The 26,951-nt window shown below is 36.3% G+C and overlaps 1 protein-coding gene across 3 annotated transcripts in view; it reads right to left on the minus strand.

The window, feature by feature from the left end:
- The window catches only part of LOC107084467 (glutamate receptor ionotropic, kainate 5-like), a 271,088-nt gene that overhangs the window by 87,623 nt on the left and 156,514 nt on the right, over positions 1–26,951 (minus strand). For all 3 annotated transcript variants that reach the window (XM_015374355.1, XM_015374353.1, XM_015374354.1), the window contains 2 exons: positions 5,342–5,506; positions 296–393 (listed from right to left, as the gene is read on the minus strand). In XM_015374355.1, the coding sequence (XP_015229841.1) occupies positions 296–393; positions 5,342–5,506 (263 nt within the window). The remainder of the gene's footprint in view (positions 1–295; positions 394–5,341; positions 5,507–26,951) is intronic.

Consider the following 26,951-nt stretch of genomic DNA (forward strand, 5'->3'; position numbering starts at 1 on the left):
TCTGAATTGAGCTTAGAAGTACAGTTATGTTAATGATCAACAAGTAGAGCGCTGCTAGTGATTTTGATTTAAAAACTTTACATTCCATGGATGAAAGTTGATGGAAGGCATGGGTGTGACTTTGGCACATCCTGTTATCCGACCAATTCCCTGTGAGAATGGGGATGACTTACTGTCGATGAGAAACCATCTGCTTGGATTTAATGTGCCTCTGCTGTAAGTTCATGATACTCTGGAGTTTCATACACTGACATATTCAGATGGCTTGAGGCTAGATATGAATTATGTGGCTTACCTCTTTTTCCCCGCAGATGTGACTGATGGTTGACCCTGAGGCCGGGCTAGAGGCAGGGCCAATCACTGATACCACACCCTTAGGCAGGATCTGACACACTGATGGAGATGAGGACACAGAAAAAGAGGTTAATATTAACATAAACTAAAATATTACAGTTTAAATTGTTTTTAATGTAATAATTATGACCATTGTAATAAATATGACTTGAATACTGAAACAATTATAAGCTATATTGTACTATTCCCATTGCTAGTATTGTCACAATAAGTTCATTACAGAAAATCTACAAATTAAAATAAATAGCTTCATCACACCCGTTCATTTGGAGCGGTCTTTTTTTTTTCTCCCTCTTTTAGGCATTCAAAGTAAAGTGGAAAATATATGTTTTTTAAATTAAATGCAGTGAAATGTTGACTAATTTAAAACTCCTCATATACTACTCAAATGTTCAGTATTGTTGGTCAGTTTATAATTGGGTTTCGTTCTTTGCAATACATGGTGTCATAGGAACTTAATGTAATGTTTGTTTGACTCTACAAAGGTTTCATATATATATATATATATATATATATATATATATATATACATATTCTGTTTTTAAATATCACAATTTCAGCAGGTAACACTTTTTTTTTATTAGATTTTGGTTTAATTAGTTTGGCTTTCCTTGCAGATGTCATGTATTTTTCCTCCGGTATATCTTTGTGCTCTGCTACTGAAGAAAACCTAAATGCCTGTCCTCTGGGAAGTCTCCTCTCATACTGCTGGCAGTTCATAATCAATAAACATCAGCAGCAGCTGCTCATTCAGAATGCTGCAAGCTATGAGGTCGCCATGACCTCGCTTCACACCAACGCTCTACACCTTGAAACGGTGAAACATCGCCATGAGCCATGCGTCCTTGTGTCCCTGCGACTTGTTCCATAGTGTCCCTCTAATAAACCGGAAAAGAAAATTACTCCACACCTGATATTGTATAATAACATTGACACAAAATTAAATTTTAAAAATACTAAAAAAAAAAAAAAAATTTTATCTGGTTTAGCTAAGGAGAAGTTACATTTGTCCAAAACTAGATGTAGCAGGAAAAGTTTTAGATTAGTTTTATATAATAGCAGTTTTAGTATTTACTTTAAGGCCACTAAAAATGGGTCATTTCATACATTTCCCTGTCACACAATAGACTACTTCCATTTGTTATCAAATAATGGAAGATTGACAGATTTCATTCAGCATGAATATCATCTCAACGTACAGTTGCAAGGTAAACAAATGCACCATAAATACAGACAGGCATTTTTTTACCGAAATCTTCAAATTGCTGCATTTTAAAATGCAGCGATAGAGTTGATTCCTTCCCACTATCAACGCAACCCACCCCCATACAGGGGACCAAAACATCTCGCCTGGCCAATGTCAGCCAGGCCAACAATTCTCCTTAACGACCCCCCCCCTTTCAGAGGCACAGACCTTCATCTATCATGATCCTAGGCCTGGGTGCAGGCTGTTTTTTTTCCTTTCTCTCTCCTCAGCAGGGCTGGATGGGCAGGTGCTCTTCATCTAGTTGATTACCACCCTTCTTAAGGAGCTGGAACCAGGAGGAGGGTGTCAGTTTGTTAATGCTCCTGTGTGGTACTAACTGATCTTTAACCAAAACTTGCTTCTAAAATTTTACCAGATCCTAACCCTGCTCTCCGTTTGCTCCTTCTCAGAACCCAGGATCCCAAGCCCGAAACCACTCCACAGAAATCTCTTCTTTCTGGACTCCTGCCAGAGGCATTTCCAGTCAGCCTCCAGGAACCAAGAGGCAACGGGCCTCTGAACTGCTTAAAGCCCTCCTGCCTGAGCTCACCTGCCTGTCAACCCTATGACACCAACCAGACCTGCACCATCCAACCAGGCCAATGGTCACCATCCTCCCCAAACTGATGCCAAGCTTCCCTCTCTGTGAGTTACAAACACCCCTCATCTTTCAAACCAGCACCAACCAGTTGCACACCTGTCACCTAACCTCTACCAGCAGAACCCAGAAAACCCTGCCAGCCGGACTCCTCTCTGTACAGACCTCAACCTTCAATAAAAGCCCTTAAACTGATCATTGCCTCTGTGGTTGCTCTCATTCAGAGTCTGTCAACCTAAAGCATGACATTAGCAGGCATTACAGGCTAACAAAGAACCCAACAACACCCCATTCCTAAGGCGCGGACATGTTCTTCCGGTTCAATTTGCATGTTTTCTGAGCAAAAACAAGGCTTTGTTTGGGGCCACTCAATAAAGCTTCAAACTCAACGCTAATTCCGATATTTTGAATTGAAAAAGCTTCCTGGATACAAAGAACAAAACGTCTTCAAACTTGGAAACAAAGTCCAGTGGATTGTTGTTGTTTTTCTGAACCACCATCTACAGTATCATTAAGGCCAGGGCTTCCAGTGGGATTCAAACACTCTCCTCCAAGCTTTTCAGATCAAGCTATATCAATTATAATTGCTATTGGAGTTTTTAAAGCAGCAGTTTTAAAGTTGATTTCAGTTGTTGAACACATCCAGTTCCTCAAAGGACTTGACCCCTCGTAAATTCCTTCCCGTGCTTGTTTCAGCCAAAAGATATCCCTTAATGAAAAAGAAAATCTGCTGTTAGGCACTACTTGTTCAAGGAAACTGCTGTAGCACTTCCAGCTGATGAATGGAGCTAGTGAAAGCTACATAGCAGTTACTGTTCAACACATGACTACTACACACTCGCTCAAATATAGCAGATGAACTAAAGGTGGAACCAATGAGTCCATATATCCTCATATTGTCAAGTTAGTTAAATGCTACTTTGCCATACCAGCTACCTCTGTCCCTGATGAGAGACTATTTTCTACAGCCAGAGGCATCAAAACCTCCACAAGGTCTCCACTTTCTGTAGGAAATGTGGACAAATACATTTAGTGCCAAAAAGCATGAAGGTTGAACGAACTTGAAGATGGCCTTGTAGGAACACTTAAAGATAGAAAATAGTTGAGACCATTCTGTTGCACTTGCTGCCGTCACTAATTTTCCAAAAGACAACGTGCTACTGTAGCACTTTCCAGAAAGGAAAAAAAAAGACTGCTACATATTTTATTTATTTCAAATTTTTTATGAATTTTTTTTTTACTGTATTTATAAATTTTTTTTATTTGTGAAACTGTGGGCATTTTGCATTTTTGCTTCATTTTAAAGGTTAATAAAGCTCTTCACGTTTACACCAAAGATGCAGTTTTATTTATTTTGCTTTTCCTTTCTTAGGATTTTTTTCAAAATCCTAAGAAAATTCTGAAAGACTACTACGTAAATGGTGTTCTAAAAATCAAGAATACATATCCAACCACACACACCTCTTCCAACTTGGTAAATAAAACCAATTCTGTTTTTGATTGTTATCTAAACTATGTCATAGTAGTTTAGTGTTTTCAAAAATATCACAGGTTGTAATACACCTGCAACTTCAAAAAGGTTTGAGGAGTGGTAGTCAGGTAGGGTAAATTATTGCTTAACTTAACCCTTTATAGGGCAAGGTACCATTTTTGAGTACTTGCATATCCTTTACAAATGCCCCCCGCGTCCTTCAGTGAAGTTTAGAAGCACAAGATCTATATCCAGCCATTCAGCAAAGACACTGCTACAGGGCTGTACATCTTATTTGGGCATTTGACCAATTAGATGATGTTAGGAATCCAGTTTGTGTGGTCTGTTTGTGTGTTTCCATCTCTCCACCACCCAGAGGTGCCCTGTCTTTGTTGGGCCTCCCTGCACACCTGCGGCTCATTGGACAATTATCTGGAGGAGTATTTGAGCAGTGGGCTGTCACTACCTCGACGCCAGAGTGTTTGCCAGTTTTGGGTACTCTAGCCAAGCTGAGATTAGCAGAGTCTAATCTGAGCTTTGTTTCTCTGAGACTTATGTTCTTTTTGTCTTTGTTCTTTGGCAGGAAGCCTTCCTGTATAACTGGATACCTGGACCTTCACCCCTGGAAAGAAAAATCTGAGTTCAAACTGAGCAGGTGAAAACCTCCACATGATCAGTTCAAGTTCCCATCGGAAATCAGAGTGACAGTCCGCTCCATTACTCCTCCGGGTCCTACGTTTGTCTACCTGTCCACTCTCCAATGTGTTCCCTACTCTCTGGATAATCCCACACAGACTGAATTCAAGGATTGACAAGAGCCCCCTCAAACGTGATTCCCCCTCCTGCATAAATGTAACAACATCCAAAATTCCCACGGTCTCTGAAATGATCTCTGTGGTCTTCCCTTCTCACTTCCAGTTCCGGTTCACCAGTTCTTTGATTTCCAGACTCAACGGCAGTTTTCATTTCCACAAATAAACCTGTTGCACTTTTCCCCTGGTTCTCTGAGTGGTTACTCTGTATGTGGGTCAGATTCCGACAAACCGATCATGACAGATGAGCCCTTGAATGATATATTACCTACTGTAAATTAAATTGGGAAAAAAAGTTAACAAGTCAAAAAAAAAGGAAAAAAGCTAAGTGAAAATTTGAAAAGTAATGTTAAAAAGTTAATAAGCCTAGTTAACAATTATATTTAGGTTTATAAACTAAAATGTTTAAGTGCCAGTATCAACATTAATGCTTCTAAGGTTAAGTAGTACCAAAAAATGTGTTTGTTTCACATTTCATGAGTGTTCTTGATGAAATTCTTATAGAAGCACTTTTGTTATTTTTCTTAATATATTCAGTCAAGTTGATGTTTCTTTGTTATTAATTGAAATTGACATTCCAATAACACTTAATAACACAATAAGACAATTGGATTAGAATTTTGATTTTCAAAGTATTTCATTGAATGCCTTATAAAGGTTTAATAAATTGACTGCTAAAGTAATAAATTACTAACTTGGAAATCGATAGAAACATTACACACTGGCAGTGCTGTTGATTTTAATTTCTCTTCTTCTAATTGCTCCTTCTCTAATTTCTCTCATAACTAAACATTATGAAGGCAGTCTGCAAACAATTTTAGATACAAAAACTGGATATTAAAAATATTCAAAAGGCTTACTTGTGTCAGTCGTCTCATATTGGGAATCTTTCTGTAGCTCGTAGACATCCACCTCTACCCTTGCCTGGGAGGAACCCTCCATCTGATTGTTAATATTTTCCCTGGCCAGAGCCAGCGCCAGGCGCTCACCGCGGCCACACAAAGACTGGTCATCCAAAATGGCCGCTGAGGGAATAGAGAAGCGGAAAAAAGAAAGTATGTTAAGCTGATGTGTTAATTATGGAAATAAAAAGGGATAATTTCAAAGGTGAAGTAAAAGCAGAACCAGCAGCAGACCTAGTGGAGTTTACAGAAGTTGAAACTGTGTTAAAAATATATATTCTGCCAAATGCATCTTGTCAAAAAATGTTTCTTTGAATAGAAACATAATGGTTTTAAAGTCTGCAACTATACAGTTCTGTACATTAAAATGCATGTTGATTACTAAAGTGCTAAAAAAAAAATGTTTAAGAATAAAGGAGTTCACAGAATTAAAATAAAAAAGTATTTAAGTTTTCAGACCTTAGCCACATAATTTAGAAAATGGTAAATGAAGACTGTATGCCTCAAAACCCTTTCAATACATGTATGAACTAGAAGTGTAACAACTAAAGATCTAATTGGCAAATCTTGTTGAGTATCTAGATTTTATTTGTTCTTTTGATTGCCTAATTCAGTGGCACCAAAACCTTAAAACCAACTGGTGTTTTAATAATACACAAAAAAATTGAATAAATAAATAAAAAATCCTTTATCACTTCTGATTATCTGGAAATCAATTCATGGAGGTGACAGGTCAGAATTAATTATTGTCATTTCAGAGAGTTATGAATATGTTTCTTAGTCTGCCCAAAATGTAGGTCTTAGTAACATCTCCTATGGTAAGCCAACAAGAGGCATCCTGACCCTGTAGTTTCAGCTCTTCTGATTCCTTTGATTCCTGTTGATACAGAATAGCAGTAACTCCAAATCCCCCCTCATTCATAGGGGCTTTCTCATTAAAGTGGTAACAGCGTTTAACTACACTGGTTCTAGCCTTCACTTAAAACTCATTTAGTTTTTTTTAGTCCAAGAGGTAATTCAGAGCCATTGTCAGCCCATCATCATAAATTATTTGGAGAAAGTTTATCTACTCTTTTTTCCTGCAAACAGGTTTTCTGGAATCGCCGCTTTAATTTCTTTTTTTTTTTCTCTCTCTCTCTCTGTTAATCCTATTTTAGCCTCCCATCAAGAGGAGGCTGTAAACAGCTCACAGTCCCAATCAGCCGATCTAGTCGCTATTCGATGCACTAAAAGAACTGCAGCTTAACATTTATGGCAGGCCTATTTAAAACCACCTGGCAACATTAAGGACCCACCAGCCTTTTACCTGAAAATACTGTCTATAAACACGACTCTCTGAAGAGCACTGACCTGCTTAAGTAATCCTGATATATTAGTGATTTCCGTTTGTGTTAATGTTGATAATTAGTGTTTAACAGTATTTTACCTGAAAAAAGAAACAGACAAACTGTAAAACTAACTCTTGGATTTTGAACATGAAAATAAAAATTGATTAATTGTTGATGTCCATAAGCCTGCACGTATCTCCTGATAAAAGAGCATCTTTCCGCTGACCCGCAATGCCAGAGCTTTTGGGATAAAATTTAAATAACTGGTGTTGAGCAAGAACTAATACCAGTTTAGTAATCAAAAATTAGATGACTGAGATCTTTACCTTATCTTTTAGTTTGAGCCAATGGGAAAATCAAATCAAAAAAACTGGAACCAAGAACCTGGTCCTTCAAGGAAGAAAACCCAAAAAAAAAAAAGAAAGGTGGAAATTAAAAAAAACTGGAAAACAAAAACCTTTCAAGGCAATTTAACCTTTAAAAAAAAGCACATTACAAACAAAAGAAAATAGAATAGAATTACCTTTATTTTCCATATTGTAGAAATTCAAGTGTAACAGTGGTGAATATGAGCAGTCAGAAGAGAGCTTCCAGATACATATAACACTAAATAATATGTGCATAAAAATACTTTTTTAAAGTCAACTGCACAGCAGAAGGTAAAAAAACATCTTGGTAGCAAAAAAATACTGTTTGGTTAGTCATAAAAATGTATATTTGGATGCAAATCAGAAATGTTCAAGGTTTTACCTCAGTATGCCTTTCTTATTAATAACCACACATTATTTTTTGATAACATTCCTTTCAGCCTTGTTAGTTTAGTTGAGGACACACATTTCCTCTTAAGTGGCATACATTTTTATGTATGCAGACAAAACAGCTATTATTCCTTTGAATACTAAAAATTATTACTATATCAAGCCATACAACCTTTCCAAATGACTCCTGGTATTCTTCTGCGTTGTTCTGATTCCAACATTCTCTTATTTCAGAACCAATCTGTTACTGTACTGCATGAAGCTGGCCAGTACTGTAATGAATGATAATTGTCATTAAAATGATTAATCTGTTGCTTAAATATAGTACAGATTTATTACTAGTGAACAGGTGCAGCATTGACAGGTGTGATCAAATTGGAAACTCCTAAAAAACAAGGTGTCCTCTAGCCGTTATAAATAATGATACATTTAAACAAACCGGCATCCTGTGAGAAAAGATAACATCAGAAGAAGCATGATGACAAACCAAAAATAGAATCTATACTCTTCAGTGCATCTGAGCAGCGAGCAGAGTAGAGTAAAAGCATATGTAAAGATACAGCATGTGAAACCCACTCATCAGCGTCAAGCTTCCTCCTACAAAAAATAGTAAAGAAAGAGGTACCCGCTGGCTGTGTACAGTAACACCTGCCATGTTTATTTTGGTTGCACCCTCCCCACCGACTTGTCTGCTTTGCATATTGAACCTGTGAGTGTGTTTTTCAGGAGTGGGAAGCTGCAAAGGCGTTAAGCACTCACAAAAAGCAGATGGAAAAGCAAAAAAAAAAAAGAGAGACCAAGATTTATGTTAAATAGACACTGTATACAAAATCTGAAAAGGAAAAATTTTCTTTATTCCAGCAGGTGAACCTGTAGAAATCAATCGGTCTAGAAAAAAAAGATAAACAGAGAAAACAAGATAAAAACAAACGAAAAAAATTACAAAAGCAACATTTTTAGTTATGAAAACTTTTCACTGTTCAACTTGAATGACCCAGCAGGGACATAAAGCTATAACACTGCAGGACAGAGACATCCCCAAGAAAATGACTAAAAGACAACAAAATATCTAAATAACAGGCAGGAAGCCTGCAGCGGAGACATTTGTGTGGTTTTGATTTGTGTTACTTGAATAATTAACGACTCTTGGAGTGAAGTGGCAGGCAATTTATCTCACCCTTCCTCAAAAAGACTGTTGAGGGTTTTTTCCTAGTTCAGGAAAACACAAAAAGCAGCAGATGGCTCATGTTGAGTTTCTCATGTGCCAAGAAAGTAATAAAACAGACTTATAAGGTCCTAATAAACTAAGATAACACTTTTGAGATCCTGATGACATGCATACCAGCAATGAAAAAAATCTACTCTATGGGAGGCTGGGATTTTTTTTTTTTTTTTTCACGATTCCGCTTTACATAAAAAAAAAATAAATAAATAAAATACCCTACCAGTAGAATATACTACATGAAAAAAAATGTTAGTTTAGCTTTAACAGCCTTGGTGAAATAGCTAACCATAAGCTATATACTTGGTGATGACAAGTCTGTAAACTGCTTCAAGGATGTGCTATAATTGGCTATCTATGTTGCCGCATTGTTAAAATAAAACAAAAACAAATAACTCCAAAAACAAACCTATGGCGTTTCAAACTATGTAGGATTGCAGTTACAACATTTCTAATTTACTATATTGAATGCATTCCAGCAGCCCTGACGAATATTTTAAAAAAGATTAATAAAGATTATTTTTCTAGTGTTTTATCACTGCTCTCTTTAACAGTGCAACTGCAAACAACCTTTGTTAGTATATATATTTTTTTTATAAAAGACTCTTATGTTTATTGATAATGAAGATATCCTGATGGTGTGTGAGAACCCATAAGGTAACTCATCAATTCATTTTCTTTGGTTTTGTACTGTTTAGAGGAAATGCATCCTGAAACCCATTTCCACTCCAAGGACCAATACTTGGCCAATCGGAGTATAAACAATGGCCCAGCAAAGCCAAACTTTTTAAAGTATATTATCTGATTCACTCAATGCTAAGTGACGGCACTGAACATGTATTGGGCAGAGCTTTTGTCTGTTTTTACAAATTAATTATCTAGATACAGTGCCAATAGGAAACTGTATTATCTGTACTCACCCTCCACTTTATTAGTATGCACAACTGTTTTATTGCCTTCTGTCACAAATACTCTACCACAAAGGTAAGTAGGAAATAGTTTGATTTACCCAGTTACATTCACTTGAGTAAGTTTTAGAAAAAATATATAATCATTAGGAGTAGCTTTACTTTACCATCTTTTTTTTTTAACTTTTACTAGTATATATAGTCTACCCATGATAAGTAAATTGAGCAATTCAAAAATTAGGTGAATCAGTAGATATGGTAGCTAAAAGTCCTTTACACTTCCCTTTGAATATGCATTATCTAGCGTCAAGATTGGTTTTATACAGTAAGTCTATGTTGAAAAAAAGTGTATTTTTTCTCCCAAAATTTGTCATATTGTAATCAGGTTATTTATTTTTATATTGTATTTCTTACTCCGCAATACCAGAATATGCACATTAGTCTCTGTCTCATTTGTTACATTAAACCAGATAGTGACTGGTTTTCTGCCCCCGCCCCCCCAAAAAACACAACTGTACCTTTCAGAGTGGCCTTTTATTGTGGGCAATCACACCTGTGCAATAATCATGGTGTCTAATCAGAATCTTGATATGGGACACCTGTTAGGTGGGATGAATTATCTCAGCAAAGTAGAAGTGCTCACTATCATAGATTTAGATTGGTTTGTGAACAATATTTGAGGGAAATGATGATGCTGTGTATGTGGAACAAGTTTTAGATCTTTGAGTTCATCTCATAAACAATGGGTGCAAAACCAGATGTGTTGCATTTATATTTTTGTTAAGTGTACTTGAGTAGTCAGTTTACCAGGTACTTTTGTACTGAGTATTTCCTCTGTGACTACCCTCTACCTTTACTTCAGTAAAAATGTCTAACAGTGTTAATTTTATTTGAGTAACATTTTTGGTTATTCTAACCCACCTCTAATCCAGCCACATGACATGACATTAATGGGGATTTGGGTGGCCTTTAATGTGTATTGGTTGATTATGCATATAGTGCTGATTTGAATACCACATTTTCACACACTAATAGCATCAGGTGTTCTAAAAGCCTGAATTAAATAAAAGTTAAGTCAGCAGCTGTTGTGTTAAGACAACTGTGTAGGTAATGTCAGAGAGTTGAATTAACATACATGGTCTGAATTGACAGACCACATCAGGTTCAACAATTTGCACAAAAAAATTGATAAAAGAGTAGAAAAAAGATTTAATTGGCAAATTGATCTAAATTTCAGCACTGATTTTCTGAATTTGGCATAAATATTGTAATACCGTTGATCCATCCTCCCTTATTTCAATGGTAAACAATGTTGTAATGGTGGGGATAATTTGGCATATTTTCCAGGCCTTTGTACAAATAAAGCATTTATCACAAGTCTTCAGAGACATTGTTGTTCTATGACTGCAGGGTCATTATTGGTTAAAAAAAAATTGTAAATCTCAGACGTAAGGCTCTAAAACATGTCAAATCCTTACCATAAAGATTTATAAAAGTTTGAATGTTCTAAATGGGGTCCAACCAGTTTAAATTGAGCTGTATCTGGTAACGTGACCGGTGAATGTCAGTCAAAGATTCTGTCTGATGTAATTTGATTGAAAAAAGGCTGTTACAGCAAGGTTTAATATGGAATGTAAAAAGTGCAAAACACCTACCATCATAGGAATAACTTCTTTTGATTTAAAATCATTTCTTTGACAAATCGTAATAAATTTAAAGTTCATTGTCTTCAAAAAGTTTGAAACTCAGTGAAGGAAAAGTGAGGATAAGTTAAAGATTACTCTGATGATGAAAATTTCTCTTTCAAAACTTCCACAGCATTTAGTGATTTCCTCTGGTTCCTCAGTATCTATTTCTTTGGTGACACTAGAGCTCTAAGAGCACTACTTCAATTCTAACAATAACCTGAAAGTATTTAAAATTCAGTGATTTATCACAGTAATACATATTTTTTTTCTTTTCTGTTAAGTCATCACTTTCTTGCTCTACAAGAGGATGTCTGCTCTTCAAGTACAAAAGCACACGCTGTAAACGGTTAGCACAGCTGGAGAGAAAGACAAGAAAAAAAAGACAAGCAATCAGTGAAAGGTCAAACTCTTGAACTCCATCCTTAAGGTTTTTGGAGTGCAGTCAGTCTCCTGTCTCATTGTTTTTCTGTAATGTGAGAAGCAGAGCCAGGCTTGTCTTTATTTTTTGCTCACTGGTGCTCGTTAGCGGGCTACCAGCAGGAGAGAGAAAAAGCATGAAAAAGGTGTGGGAAAGAGGCAGAAGTGGACCATTATAATCCATTTTAATGAAAGGTGTGCAGGGAGTTATGAATATTTTCAGAAGATACATTTTCTGCCTTAGGTATTATACTTGTGGAAGTATGTTAAGAAAGTAATACACAATGAGGTAAAAAGTTAGGAAATGTCACCTTGGGGTCTAGTGGATTTTGTTTTAAAAAGTTGTAGAAATTAACTTTTTTTGTACAAGTAAAATAAAGCAATTGGGACTGACCTTGTGTTACCAGATATTTTTCACCAAGATGCATGCAACAAGTTATACAATTTAACAGTTCTGATTTTAAAAATAAATGCTGCTGAAAATTTTCTTGAGTACATTTAACTTTACTATTGGAAATTATAAATCAAAATCTTACGGTGGAACTTGTATCGTGTAATGAAAACATTCCTTGCAACACTGCATATTCTTGCATCTGAATCCCTCCACCATATCATTACAGTTGGTGGCCTTTCCCAGAGTAGTCCTACTGGTGTGATGTCTACAAATACAGGATTCATTTTAGAGGTAAGGGGCCTTAAGGATGTTGCATTGTCTCAAACTTCTGTGTTTACACTTTTAATAACAATCAGATTAAGTAGAAAAAAGTTTGTCTAAAATCTGTGTTTGAAAAACAGGAATAATTCATGTAACAAACTGCCAATCACTTGAATAAGCTGCTTTTCTAATGTTTTATCAGTGATAACATTTCTTATTATATTACGAAAGAATTTGTCTCACACTTTGTGATTATCGCCACTATTGGATTGAAAATCTGCAGTATGTGTCTGAAGTCCGCTGGAGTGCAATTGAGGTTATGCATTAGCAATGTGCATGCATGTAGCTGTTCAGTTGTTAAAATTTTTTTGTTTGTTTGTTTTGGAAAAAACTGTTAGTGAAACAACCTTTTATAACTTTATATTAGCTTAACATTGTCAAAAATCATGTTTATTAAAAGGAAATTAACATTTAAAACAACAGATGGTTTTGTGCATCCAGGGTGACTGACAGATCTTTCTGAATTGCAATCATTTCAGAAATTCAAACATTGACCTTGATTGGTGTTTTTTAAATGGTCTGGATGCTGTCTTCTTATAGACTAGTCAAACGGTCTGGATAATTGATTTAATATCACATGAACAGAGAAGGTCCTCTCTCGTTTCCTCTGGCAACATCTACTCCACATAGCAATTACACCTGCAAAATGTGAACAGTGCTGTTGCAAATTTTGGCTGCTTTTGTAGAGTGCAAACGAAATTCACTCTACAGTCCCAAGCTCTCTGTGGTTACAGTCTGTAATCCTCTTTTATACGTTTTTACCACTTCTGCATGAAGTGTTATCAATTAGACACGCACCTTAGATCACCTGCAACACGCTGATTAATTTTTATTTTATACAACCAGTTTAACGCTCCTCATTTGGGATTTTAGTAGTTCAGCCCTATGATGCTCATGAGCTGCAATAAATGCAGCAGACGTCTTCCTGACATGAAAAAAAGGAGTTACCGCCAGCTGTTTTTTTGTCCGATTTAAAGATCTATTCAAAGTTTTATGATTTATATTTTCGGGTGTTTTCATAACGTGTTAGTCTGGAGGATTCCCTTCAACTAGGCAAGGAAAACATTTTCACTTTCATTGTGTGAAATTCACTTTTGTTTTTTTTTAGTTTTTTGTCATTAAAATAGGTGCAGTTACAGTTTCCCATCAATGTCCTGATTGAAGCAGTGATGGCAAATAGTTTTTTTTCAGCAGACGGAGGCAAAATCAGAAAACAGAAATGGTAAAGGTACTGATATGCATGTATCAATACCACTTTTGGCATGATTTTGATAAAAAAAGAAGTGTAACATATTTACAAGCTCAAACAAGTTGATTTTGCTTACTATGCATGGGCAAATTACTGCGCATAAAAACAATATTCACTTAGATGCTCAGATAAGAATTAACAAAACATCGGTGTTAGAGTAAAACCTTAAAACACAACTCACACCTAGCATTAGATATTATGTGAAACTACTCGCACTCTTCTCCTGATTCATCCAGGATAGGGTCGCGGGGGCAGCAGTCTCAGCAGAGACTCCTAGACTCCTCTCTCCACAGACACCTCCTTCAGCTTTGCAGGGGGAAGCCTGATGCGCTACCAGACCAGCTGAGAGACATTATCCTTCCAGTGTGCCCTGGGTCATCCCCTTGCTCCTCCTGGTGAAATGTGCCTGGAACATCTCCTAATGGCAGCGTCCAGGGAGAATCCAAAAAGATGCCCTCTTTTTTGAGCCTGTCCCGAATGGCTGAGCTCCTAAACCTATTTCTAAGGGAGTGCCTAGCAACCCTGTGGAGAAAGCTTATTCTAGCAGCTTGTATCCAAGATTTTATCCTTTTGGTCATGATCCAAATTTCATGACCATTACGTAGAGTGACCAATAAATCCAGAACTTTGCCTTTTTGTTCAGCTCTTGCTTCATCACAATAGACCAGCGCAGTGTCTGCATTATAACAGCAGCTGAACCATCTATTGATCTCCCACTCCATTCTACCCTCAGTAGTGAACAGGATGCCAAGATACTTTAACTTCTCCACTTGAGGGAGAAACTCTCCTCCAACCTGATGGAGACAAGTCACTTTTTTTCAGGTCGGGAACAATGGCCTCAGACTTGGAGCTTTCTAATCCTTGCCTCTTCACTCTCGGCGGTGAACTGGCCCAGCAGAGCCACGTTATCCGCAAAAAGCCTTTGCCTAGAAATTGAGTCCATAAAGGTTATGAACAGGACCAGTGACAGAGGGCAGCCTTGTTGTAGTACAACATGGACTGAAAACAGGACAGTCTTAATGCCAGCAATGTGGCCCAAACTCCTGCTCCGCTTACACAGAGGATGGATGGATGGATGGATGGATGGATGGATGGATGGATGGATGGATGGATGGACGGACGGACGGACGGACGGACGGACGGACACCACTGAGAACCCGATTCAGGAACCTGAAACTGACCGTGAATGCTCACCAGTCAAAATATTTCTGTGTGAAAGCAAACCGCACTACGTGTGAGTTTTTACACAGTTAATGATCCGATGGTTGGACTGTACCAGAGTACACCAAAATAATTGTCAGTAATAGTCACTCTCATACAGTTTAAATATACAATTTTTTTATTTAAGAGTATTTACCACCACAGAATTTCTGAATAAAAATAAAAACAATGCATTATAAAAACATATTAGCTTATATATAGCTTATATATACTGTATATATATATATATATATATATATATATATATATATATATATATATATATATATATATATATATTCTTTTACACGCTGATCAGCTAATGGTTTGAGGCTTATTTTATCTCACATCATTGACTATTCTGTGATGCAAAGCCTTTAAAATTGGAGTTCATAGCAATAGATAAAGCAACAAGGAATGTACTTAAAGCAGGGGTCCAGTCCTCAAGAGCTACTATCCTGCAACTTTTTGAAGCATGCCCATTGTGAACACACCTAAATCAAATGAGAGGCTTGTTACCATGCCTCTGCTTAGCTAAATGAGGGGACTGAGCTTTTAGATTCAGGTCTGTCAGAGAAGAGATGCATGTAAAAGTTACAGGATGGTAATTCTTGAAGGCTGGACTTGGGAACCACTGATTAAAGGATTAAAGCAAAAAACCAACATGACTTTCCTTATAGACATTACTGTATTATTTAAACCATTTGCTTTGGAGCGCTCTAACTTATAAAAACAGGACCTAATATCAGACTTGGAAAATCATAATTGGTCAAAGGATTAGAGTCACTGAAGCGGACAGATAAATGATGTATTTGGTATTTCCATCTCTACGAAAACACTTTACTTTGACATGGACAATTTCCCCTGGGATAAATTACAGTAATTTTGCAGCTGCTCTACAGCACCAGTCCTACCAATCCCCATTCCCCCTCTTATTCAGACCTTCAAATGTGAAAAACATGATTACATTTTAAAATACAAAAAGGTTCCATTGAATAAACTTGTACCATTAATGTTCTTGAAATTCAATTATTTTTCTACTGTGCAAGTACTGTTTTAGTTATAAGGGTTCCCGTACTTCTTCCATATCCCCATTTGCACTGCTAATAATGTAAATGCTTCCCCTATTTAGCAGACCTCTTGTCCATTCCATATCTTTCCTTCTATCATGTTATCTTTATAACTGAACCGATCAAGTCAAAGTGAAAGAAACTGCATTATCCTGAGAAATCATGAAATAACTCCTTTTATCCAGGGAACAGAAGTGCTGCAGACTGATTTTACTTAATCCCTGGAGGCAGTGTACCTCCTCTAAAATTGAAAACAAGGTTATATTGTCATATCCTTCTACTGAGGCTCATATTGTTGACAATACCTGTCATGAGAATAGAAGTACACACAACACACTCGGAAGTCTACAGTCGCCCCCCAGAATCAACAAGAGACGAGAAAAAGATTAATAAAAAGAAAAATTCACCCGGTGGCATGATGTTTCAGTGCTGTTGCAATCCTCTGGTGGCCAGTGCCCTCTTGGAGACACTCATGTTTCTAAGAGTTTATCACTACAAGTTTATTTTTCTGTGAAAATGTTGAATTTTTTTTTTTTTTTTACTTCTCCATTAAAGTATTTAAAAATGTGAAACTGAAAATGCAGAAATATTCTGATGATTGCAGTCACTGGGTACAAGAAACTGAGTGTGAGGAGATGGTGAACCGCTTTCTGTCCTTGTGAACAAAACCAGGGAGATGACTAAAGATTTTAGATGAAGAACAAGGAATAAGTTCAATGCTACCTTCAACAGCATCGACATCTTGCAAATGTGCAAACAAGGGAAGTCTTCTTTCACTTTACTTCCACATGTATGAGTCTGATCAGCACCATCTCTCTACAGGGCTGAGATCAACATGTGGCATTTGGTATTACAGTGTGAGAAGTCAGATCAAATTAGAGCATTAGGATGTACAGTGTAAGGACAAATATCATGAGCTGTGTAGTTTTAAATCCTGTTTTTTGGGTTGTTGAGCTGTTGATGATAGCAATGATTGAAAATATCGTACAGTGTATGCCTGCCATTAGCAGCATTGAAACTAATTTTCCAATATGCAAATTAGAGTATTTCATGGCTGCTGCTTTCTTACTAAATAAGGATTTCATATTAAATTGTAAAGTTCATTGCATTGAATTCCACTAAGGTCCTTCATCAGAGTAATACAACTTAATGCTGTTAAAACAAACAAACAAACAAACAAACAAACAAAAAACAGATGCTGTTTACTCTCTGAGCCAGGAATTGTGTTTATTAAATTTTCAGAAATGACATGGATTCTGAAAAAAAAGGAAAATCCCCATCAATTACCTCAAAAGAAAAAAACTGTTTACAAGACTAAGAAAAAAAGTAAAAATTGGTAAAGCATAGAAAATGATTATTCAAATTTCGTTTTTTCGTTCTCACATCTATAAAATGTTTATGTTTTTGCTGTCTGCTGTTATACATTAGTAAGGAGACAACAATATGCTATGTTGAATGGTGATAAAGATCTAGGCTTAGAAACTGCTGTCCTAAATAAGAATGTGACAGACTTATCAGACAGTTATTTCAAATGTTTACATGTTGTAGCATAAAGGGAAAAATATTTCATTTTTAGAACCGTTTCTTGGTATATTAAAGATATCTATCATATTACAAAAGATTCAATGGGAGTGAGTCTTATCAAAGAGATGGTTATTTTCATGAAGCAGCAAAAAAACAACAATTTTAAATTAGAATTTCCCCACTAACAAAAGAGGAAATAATATCTTGCCATTTAAACCTTAAATTGACACCAAGTAATGAAGTAAAACTGAGGTCATATTTGGAGAAAGTTATTTCAAAGGGATAAATTCTACAATAACACAGACGATTAATTGCCCGTTACACACTGGCTCATCTGAGGATTAGAGATATCTAGTGATGAACATGACGTAAAGATTGTTTCAGCATAACAGACTAAATTATTTATTGCCCCTTTTTCTTTTTAGCAAAGGACAATAATGCTAACTAATATTGAATGATTAACAATTATTACTTTAATATTTATGCTCCTGCTTCCAGTCCTGCAACAAGAAAAGACCATGACGCTAAAATTCATGCATGTCCATACGCATGGGATTTTTATTTAAAACAATAAGAGCCTTTTTTTTTCACTCTTGGAAGAGACTCATTATTTTTTATTTTATTTTTTTTATGTAATATTTTAAGATTGATATTTGGTACAGTTGGATCAACACCACCTGCTTGCAGTCTTATGAATCCTTGCAAAATTATATTGACTCCTTAAAGTTCCAAATAATTTCTTTATTTGACACAAAACAACCACAGACCTACTGAATTATAAAAGTGAAATGTGATTTTATATTATTATAAAACCATATCTTATTATATTTTCGTAAGTCTTTTAAGGCGTTAGCAGTAAGTTATTCATATAACAGTTATATACGTCATTAATTATAATATTTGCATATGAAATGTTAGTTTTTATTTATTAACATGTTTTTTTTCCAGTTTTTCTGAAACTCTTTTCATTCGTTACTAAATGGTTACTTTGTAAAAAACAAAAAACAATTTTGTTATGATGACAAATATCTTGCAACAAGACACTCTTAATGAAATAGTTTCCTGATAACAATGAAATGATCTTTTACTGTTTTTTATCTGCTCTATTACAGAACAGATCCCCAACACGATGACTCATTTTAGCGACTGCATTTAAATCTAATTCATTTATCTTGCCTGGTTATAACAACTGCTAAACTCACCTTAAAATGTGTTGTAAAGCAGAAGGACACCAAAAGAGATTACCTTTCATATACCCGATGTTTATTGTTACATTAAGCTGTTTTCGTACCGATTCTCTTCACTGAACCAAAAAATAACATGTATAAATACATATAAAGAACTAATTATATCAAACAACTGAACTAATAAATCTACCACCAATGTTCATATTTCCAAAATTAGCTAAAAACTTTCACATAAACTATGTGTTAAAAGTTAGGAAGGGGGGATTGAAAGCAAATATATTTATAAACAGGTCTAACAATTTATACAACCAACAATGAGGCTAATAAAAATATTTCCAACTCCCAGCGAGGACTGATAACCAATCTGCCTGAACTCCTGCACATATTTAGTGCATCTGTTGCATGTCGCTGAAGTTTAATTTTCAATGCAACATTTCTGCACCTGGCATTGTGTCCTTGTTTGGCTTTCTTCATGCTTGTGCCCGTACAGCTTTGATAACAAGCTTGTTACACCTGCCTTGATGATTTTCTCCCCTCTATAAACTCAGCTCAAAGCTCCTATTTTAGCTTCTGCATAAAGTTGCATCAGGACATCTTTGTGCCAATGCAACTCTGTAAGGCATTCACTGCTCTACGTCAGTATGTTATATTATTACATCTTCAGTACCATCATCCCTTACTGAATAATTCCTTGCTATCTGAAGCATGGCGTCCAACCATGATGGAATACTTGCTTTGCCTTTCACCCACTAGCAATGCTTACATGTGTCATAGGAATATCACCAATGACACCAATAAACATTGCATCTTTACATTTTAGCACACTTTTTAAGAACAGCCTGGCTTACCATTTGGTGGTGGTGGTGGTGGTGACTGGGGTGGCTGGGGAGTGTTAGTATAGACTATGCTCTGAGAGTTATCCTTAACACCACAGCTACTTCTCCAAAAACCTCATCTACAAACGGACAGACCATCTCTGACACACGCATGACCTTTTATGGGTTAGAGCAAAGTTCTTTAAGTGTGTTTAATCTGAAGCTGATTATATTTTGGATTTAAAGTGTGAATTTATTCCATATGTGCGCAGTTAACAGACTATGATTTGAGGTTGAGTAACAGTTTAATTTGTTGTCCTAACAGAGCCATTTGGGACATGTTCACAGGAAAAACATATGAGAGTGCCAAAGTCATTTGATTTATTATTAAATAACATAAATGCATTCAAGCGCACACCATTTTAGGGTTTTGCAAAGAAGTGACAAATGTGGTGGTGTTTTAATGATCAGGTGATCATGGAAGCGGCAGTGCATTTAATAAATAGCAAAAATGCAGTAGATGAATGCTTTCCTTCACCCTGAGGAAACAGCATTTAAAATAAACAAATAAGCCAACTGTGACAAAAATCGGTTACTAAAATATACTATTTCCTACAGGACCATATAAATGATTTAGATTTGTAGCTGACTTTTACACTTCTGAGTTTTTTCTTTAATCATTTTGATTTCTTCAGTTTTAAAGCTGTTTCTAACTCCTTTTCCTATGTATGATGAATCTTCAGACCATAATCATATATGTGAAAAGACTTCCAGGCATGACTGGGATTAGAAATAATGAAGGCGGCTCTAGAATTTGCACAGACATCCTGTTACTGTATATTAGAGGTCCTTCGACAGATTGCTGATTGGTCCAGACATGTTTTCAAAGATCAGGCTTCCCCAGGTCCAGTCCTTGAGAGCTACAATCAATGTAGTTTTTAACTGCATCTCTGGTTCAATACAACAAAGTTAATGTAGTAATTCCATAAACATTTAATCTGCAGAGACATTGTAAGGAGATATTTATTTAACTTAGATGTGTTGGAGGATGAATGCACCTAAAGCTTCAGTACAGCAGCTCTTTTATACTGAACCTGGGCACCCATGATCTACAGTAGACAGAGCTGTCGCGATATGGAAGGCAAATTATGCAGTTGCCTTGGGCCCTGAGCTAAAGGCAGGCTCCGGGGACTGTTCAGGCATTTAATAATGTCCATGATGTTTTAAAATGTTACAGCATAACTAAAGAAAGCAGACCACTATAGTGCATGACACAGTCTCTTAATTTGATTCCACTGGAAAGGCGTTCTCTTCATGTCACTACTGAAGTAGCCTAATGCAAACACAATATGAAACAGTGAGGGTATAGTGATGACCAATGTAATAATTACACTTTGACCTGCATTAATAAACATGAAGTGGGTGAGAACTAGCACTGTCCGGTGAAACAGCATCACCTGATTGGATGCTATTTTTATTGGTTCTAGATAGGTTGGTGAGTGTTGACAGGACAACCGATCAACCAAAAAATACAAGGCAGTTCCAAAGGAAAACCTGACGTTTTTTGTTTTATTTTTACATTGGGCCCTTGATTTTACGTTATTACATCATGTTCTACTCACCCATATTAGTTTTGTGTCATTTGGAGCCATTCTGAAGATATTCGGTTAGGTTATATCCAAGTAACGTCTTCCTATGGGCAACAAGTTGAAGGCACAAACTAAACTGTTCATAATTTATCATTTATGGTACGCCAGCATTCATAACATGTAGGCAAATCACTGTCCCCAGACATCCGCGGTCATATTTTTTATATTTATATTTTTTTAAAACAAAGCAGAGTGTGTATGACATCATCCGTGCGCACCGGCTACGATTCATTCATCCTGTCCGCTGAACTGCTGCTAGTTTTACTCACATGCCCAAAAGATGTCTAGTGCTACTACCATAGATGATCTCACTCTCGAAATGGAATTGAACAATTCAGATTAGCTAGCCGAATGAATATAAGGGGTAGAGCGTAGCCGCGTGTGGCCCAGGCTTCCTGTTATGACTCCAGTCCGGTGCGCGTATGACATCATACACGCGCCGCTTTGTTTTAAACATAAAAAATATGACCACAGGTTTCTGGGGATCAGTGATTCGCCTACATGTCATGAATGCTGGTTTACCATAAATAATGAATTATGAACAGTTTAATTTGTGCCTTCAACTCGTTGTAGAAGGTCGTTACTTGGATTAGAAAACCGATGATGTAATAACATAAAATCGAGGGGCCAATGTAAAAAAGATGCTGTTCCCATTTAAGTCCGGCCTGGAAGTTAATCTTTCAGTAGTGTAATGAAAGCAGACATTGTTACAGCTACATTGGAACTGTTTAGATCAAACCATATGTATCCATACGCGAGAATGGCTCATTGTCCATAATCTAAATCAAATTGAAAACCTCAGGTAAAATTCTGAATCAGAATTCTGATTCCAAAGATAATAGACACACCTAAAAGATCTGCAGCTGTTATCATACCAAAATGTACTAAAACTAATTATTAAATGTTATAAAAATAAAACGAAAATGCAATTTTGCAATGAAATTTATAATTAATGTATGACTTGGTGCCCGTATGTCACAATAGCATCTCTGTCAAAAGAAACGTGGTTATTTTAATCTCAAGAGGCATGAATGCTTTGACACGTCTCTGTGGATATTTTGTCAACAGGTTTAATAAGAGTTAGATTTCAATTTTATAGAGCGTATATATAAAGTATATAAACTAAATGTATTTTCCAAATAAACATCTCAGTGGCTGCAACTGTGATAATGGAGACTCCTATTTCTCTGAATGCTAATTTGCACCGACACCTATTGATCTGTTAGCTGGTGCTGCAGCTCACAGGGAGACCTGCAACGCAAACACAGTTCCACTAATTATAGGTACCATCTCTGATTTAATCTGGGTCATTTCTCCACATGACAATGGAACTGTGCAAAAGTGATTAATTAGCAGAGGGCATATTGTTGTTCAAGTTAGTAAATGCTTTTTTGTTGTCTGTTGTCATACTAGATATAACATAAAGACCTAATTTTATCAGTAGGGTTGACGTAATGTTTGGAGCGCAAAGACTATTTTCAAATCTTATATAGGTTATATTGGTTAATACAACTAAACATTATGATTGTGTGGACTGTGTCCTTTGCCGTCTTTTTTTAATTTCTTAGAAAACTGACACTTCTTTCTTAGCATCATGCACTTTTATAAACTTTTGTTGTGAAGATTTGTTTCTTTTTTTAGTTTTTTTTGCTATGTTATCTATATGTGAGGACATAGCAGTTCAACTTTTCAGTTTCTGAGTCTTTTTATAAAACAAGCATGATTCATAGATCACTATTGGCAGCCCTAAAAAAGATCCTCTTCAAACATCCGCCTACGACACTAAAAGTGGCAGATAATAAGGCAGCTCAAGTTCCTGGAAATAACCTCTAAAAGTCTGTTAGTCATCTCAGGGAAATACTCCTCAAGAATAAATACTCCTGAATAATTACAGAGGTCAATTACAAAATCCCTCTATCACCAAAGAAATATGTCAGACCCAAGACACATAATGTTACTGTGAATTAATATATAAAGGGAAAATGTGAATGGCACATTTTAAAACATCAGTACATTATTAAAACAAAAATAAAACAATACACAGGTATGCATGCATAAGCTGTTAATGCATTTATTCCAACCATTACTCAGCAACTGAGAAGGTTTAGTGAATATAGCATTATCTTTTTATTACTCCTTGATGTCAGGTTACCTGCTACAACGTCACTTTAATCTAGCTTTAAGCATGCATAAAAAAATATATTATAAATAATTAATTTTACTACTGGCACCTTCCCACCACAACAGAAGTCCTTCAATTACTAGAACACTTTGACACAGTCCTTTTTGATTTTCCACCCACTGAGTAATTAACCTTCAAATTTTGCTCAAAGCTCTGAGTATTGGAATGCAACCAAACTAAATTCCCTTATACCTAATGGGAGGATTATAATGGAAACCGACCAGCAAGGCACATGAACTCTGGCAAAATTCTTTTTTTAGTTTTGTAAGTGAAACTCAAAGAGCCGGTGTCATTAATATGTACTGAGGCTAATTTTTTGCCTGTCTTAAGACTGCAACCTACTCTGTCTCTACACCTATTCATAGATCAGATTCCTCCAGCTGCTCACAGAAAAAAATTAATTTTGCATCTCAAGCTAGATAAAAGCAATTTACACTGTTATGAGCCAAGTCACATTTGTACCTGCATCATAATGATAAACATGGCTTTCTGAAATAATGATGGTACATACCCAATTGAGAAAAACCCAAATAAAAAGGCTTTTCCCCTTCATACTACAAAAAACACAAAATTTTACGAATAAGGAGGAATTAAGGTTTGTTCAAAATGTGTCCAATTACACAATTATTATGTCAACTACACAAATTTAGTGCATTGAAAAGTATCTATCCCTATATAAATTTCCATGGTTTAAATAATGTGGTAAATATTCAGGGACAGATGATTGATCCCATTATCAAGTAGGCCCTATAAGGCATTACAGTAGCTACTTTAATTGCAGTAACTAACCTTCTAAACAATTTGTTTGTAAAATACAGTAATGCGTTAGTCATTGCTATGCTTTAAACAGCGACAGTTTCCTGGTATAAGCGCACATGACAGCAAACTGTACGTAAAAGCGCACATGGTGACGTGCAACTTCAGCATACCTTGAACACGGATGAGAGACGATGGATGAGTGAAACTGAGATTTAAAGCCTCACATCCCAAACACTGACTGACACCTGGCTGCCTTTATTCAACAAATGTTCTTTAACTTCTGTGGGTTATATTGATTTCTTTTGCTTGGCTTATGTTTTTTTTTTTTTTTTTCAAATATTGGGATAATAAAGTCCTTCTAGAGTTTTTTTTTTTTCTGGAATAGTTTAACCCTGGTTAATTCTATTACGAAGTATATTATCTTTGTTTTGGCTTCATACCTATTTTATAGCCAACTGATGGCTGTTAATGTGCAAATAAAGTTCTAAACATCTTATTTTTCTTTTATTATAAACAAACAACATGATTGCATTTACATAATCATATTACAGCTCACTTGTTAAACCACATCCATCAAAATAGTGCAGACTAGTTTGAATTTGTTTTAGATGTCTAGTCCTTTTATTTATTTATTTAATAAAATTTATTAACAAAAAAATCCTCACTTTCCTCATTGAGCCCTTGGCTGGTCCCCCTTCAGTTCCTTTTTAAAAATCAATATTTGTAGTAAATTATTCTTTCTGTCATGATTTGTGGACATTAAGATCTAAAGAAAAGCGTTATCTCCTGGTCAGACCCTGTAATTCGGTGAAAGGGTGGTCAGAGTAAAAAAAATTAAGAGGGGGTCACTGAGTTACTAACTCAGTTACTTTTTTGGAGAGGTAACTAGTAACTATAACTACTTGCTCTATAATGTAATATTACTGTGGTAAGTTACCATCTATATGATGGATGGGCAATTCTACTTCCTGGAGGCTTGTATCCTGCAACTTTTTAGATCCATCTTTGGTCCAGTATGCAGTCAGTTTCCACAGAGCCCTCTCAATTATCTTATTACTTGATTCAGATGTGTTGAACAAAAGGCACATCCAAAAGTTGCAAGATACCGGCCCTCAGTAACTGGATTTGCCCACCACTTATCTATATGAATAAGTTAATTATTTTATTTGTCATGCACACCTACACCCAGCCCTCATGGGCTTATAGGAACCCCAAAACAGGATGACCCTAGATTTAAAACTATTTCAAATACACCAGTTGTTTTTAGAACTTACCCGGTTAAAAGATTTTCAATCTCATTTTCCATGCCTGCTCCATATATCCAGCTACACCAAAAATTGTGTTCTTAAACAACCAGCTGAATATTCCACCTTCGGCCAACCAAAACAGATCAGGATTACTGTGTTGGATTTTTTTCAAATAAAGCACTTAACTTATTATATAGTGGAGAAAAAAAACATAAAACCATCTCTACGTTTTGGGGTATCCGATATAGCATGTAGGCTGATTGCAAGGCTAGGGAGCAGTGCTAAAGGGCCAACTCGTGCTCAAGCCTACTGTTTGACGGGTTTTCTGCTTGTTGCCTCACTGTGTGATGGAAGCAGAATCAAAGTGTAATGTTGTCTTACATAGACACCATTACACACTATCTAACCTGTTGGAGCATCCAGTGTTTTGCAGTAGTGACAAGCTTGGGAGAGCCTACTCAGATTTTATGGTTCAAACACAATGTAAAACCAGTCCAACTCTAAAAAAAACAGCCAAATTGCCACGCTTTCTTGAAACTCACATACAAAGCATAAGACTATTACACAAACAAGACAATCAAAGAACACACAATAAACACAGAACTGTATTAAGAGTAATAAACCCCTGGCATCCATCTTTACAGAGATTCTCATTGGAGCTGGGCAAAGTTCCCACCTGATTCATAAACTCTACATTCATCTCAGTCCAACCAAAAAAAAAAAGTATTTATGGATTTTATGACTACAGGCCTATTGCCCTAATATCTGTAATCATGAAGTCCTTTAAGAGGCTGGTTTGAGGCCACTTGAAGAACATTACAAGCCCCTTGTTGGACCCCCTGCAGTTTGTATACAGTAAATGATGGAGGAGACCTGAGACAGCTTTACATCTGGCATCACTTTGAGCGTCAGTGAAAAATGCAAGGATCTTGTTTATGGACTTCAGCTCAGCTTTAAACACCAAACCCTCAGAGACATCCTCAGCATCAAACTCAACCAGATCACAATATCATGCTCCACCTTTCATTGGATCACAAACTTCCTGATTGACAGGAGTCGGAATGTAAGTCTCTACACCTAGCACACAATCAACCAGCACAGGTGTCCCCAAAGGGGTGTGTGAACTCCCATTTCTGCTTTTACCAATGACTGAGGGATGGAATACATTTGACAAACTCCTGAAATTTGCCGACAACAGAATGCTCATCTGCTTCATCTGGAACGGTAGTAACTAAGCCTACAGACAGAATGTTGATCTACCGGCTGTCTTATGCAGCTAGAGGAACATAATGCCTAACATGCAAAAACCAGCGGATATTATGGTGAGGTTCAGAGGGATGCCCTCTCACTGTGCCCTATCACAATATAAAGAATGTGGAAACACTGGGATCCAATACACCCCTGAAACCTAACACTGACAACGTCATCAACCTCCCCGCCATCACAATAGAGTGTTAATAGAGTGTATATGTTTTGCTATCTATTCAGTAGTCTTTTTCTGGCTTCTTTTTTAAGATTATCTTTAACAAGCATGTACATGAAGTAGAGCCATAACACAGACATCATAATTCGGCTCAAAGTGAGTGAGAGTTTAGTCCTAAACTTGGATTAGACGAAGAGGAAAAGGTAAGCATTAATAAAAACTACCAC

The sequence above is a fragment of the Cyprinodon variegatus genome, unplaced genomic scaffold (assembly GCF_000732505.1).
Source record: "Cyprinodon variegatus isolate N-32 unplaced genomic scaffold, C_variegatus-1.0 Scaffold101, whole genome shotgun sequence".
Taxonomy (NCBI): Eukaryota; Metazoa; Chordata; class Actinopteri; order Cyprinodontiformes; family Cyprinodontidae; genus Cyprinodon; species Cyprinodon variegatus.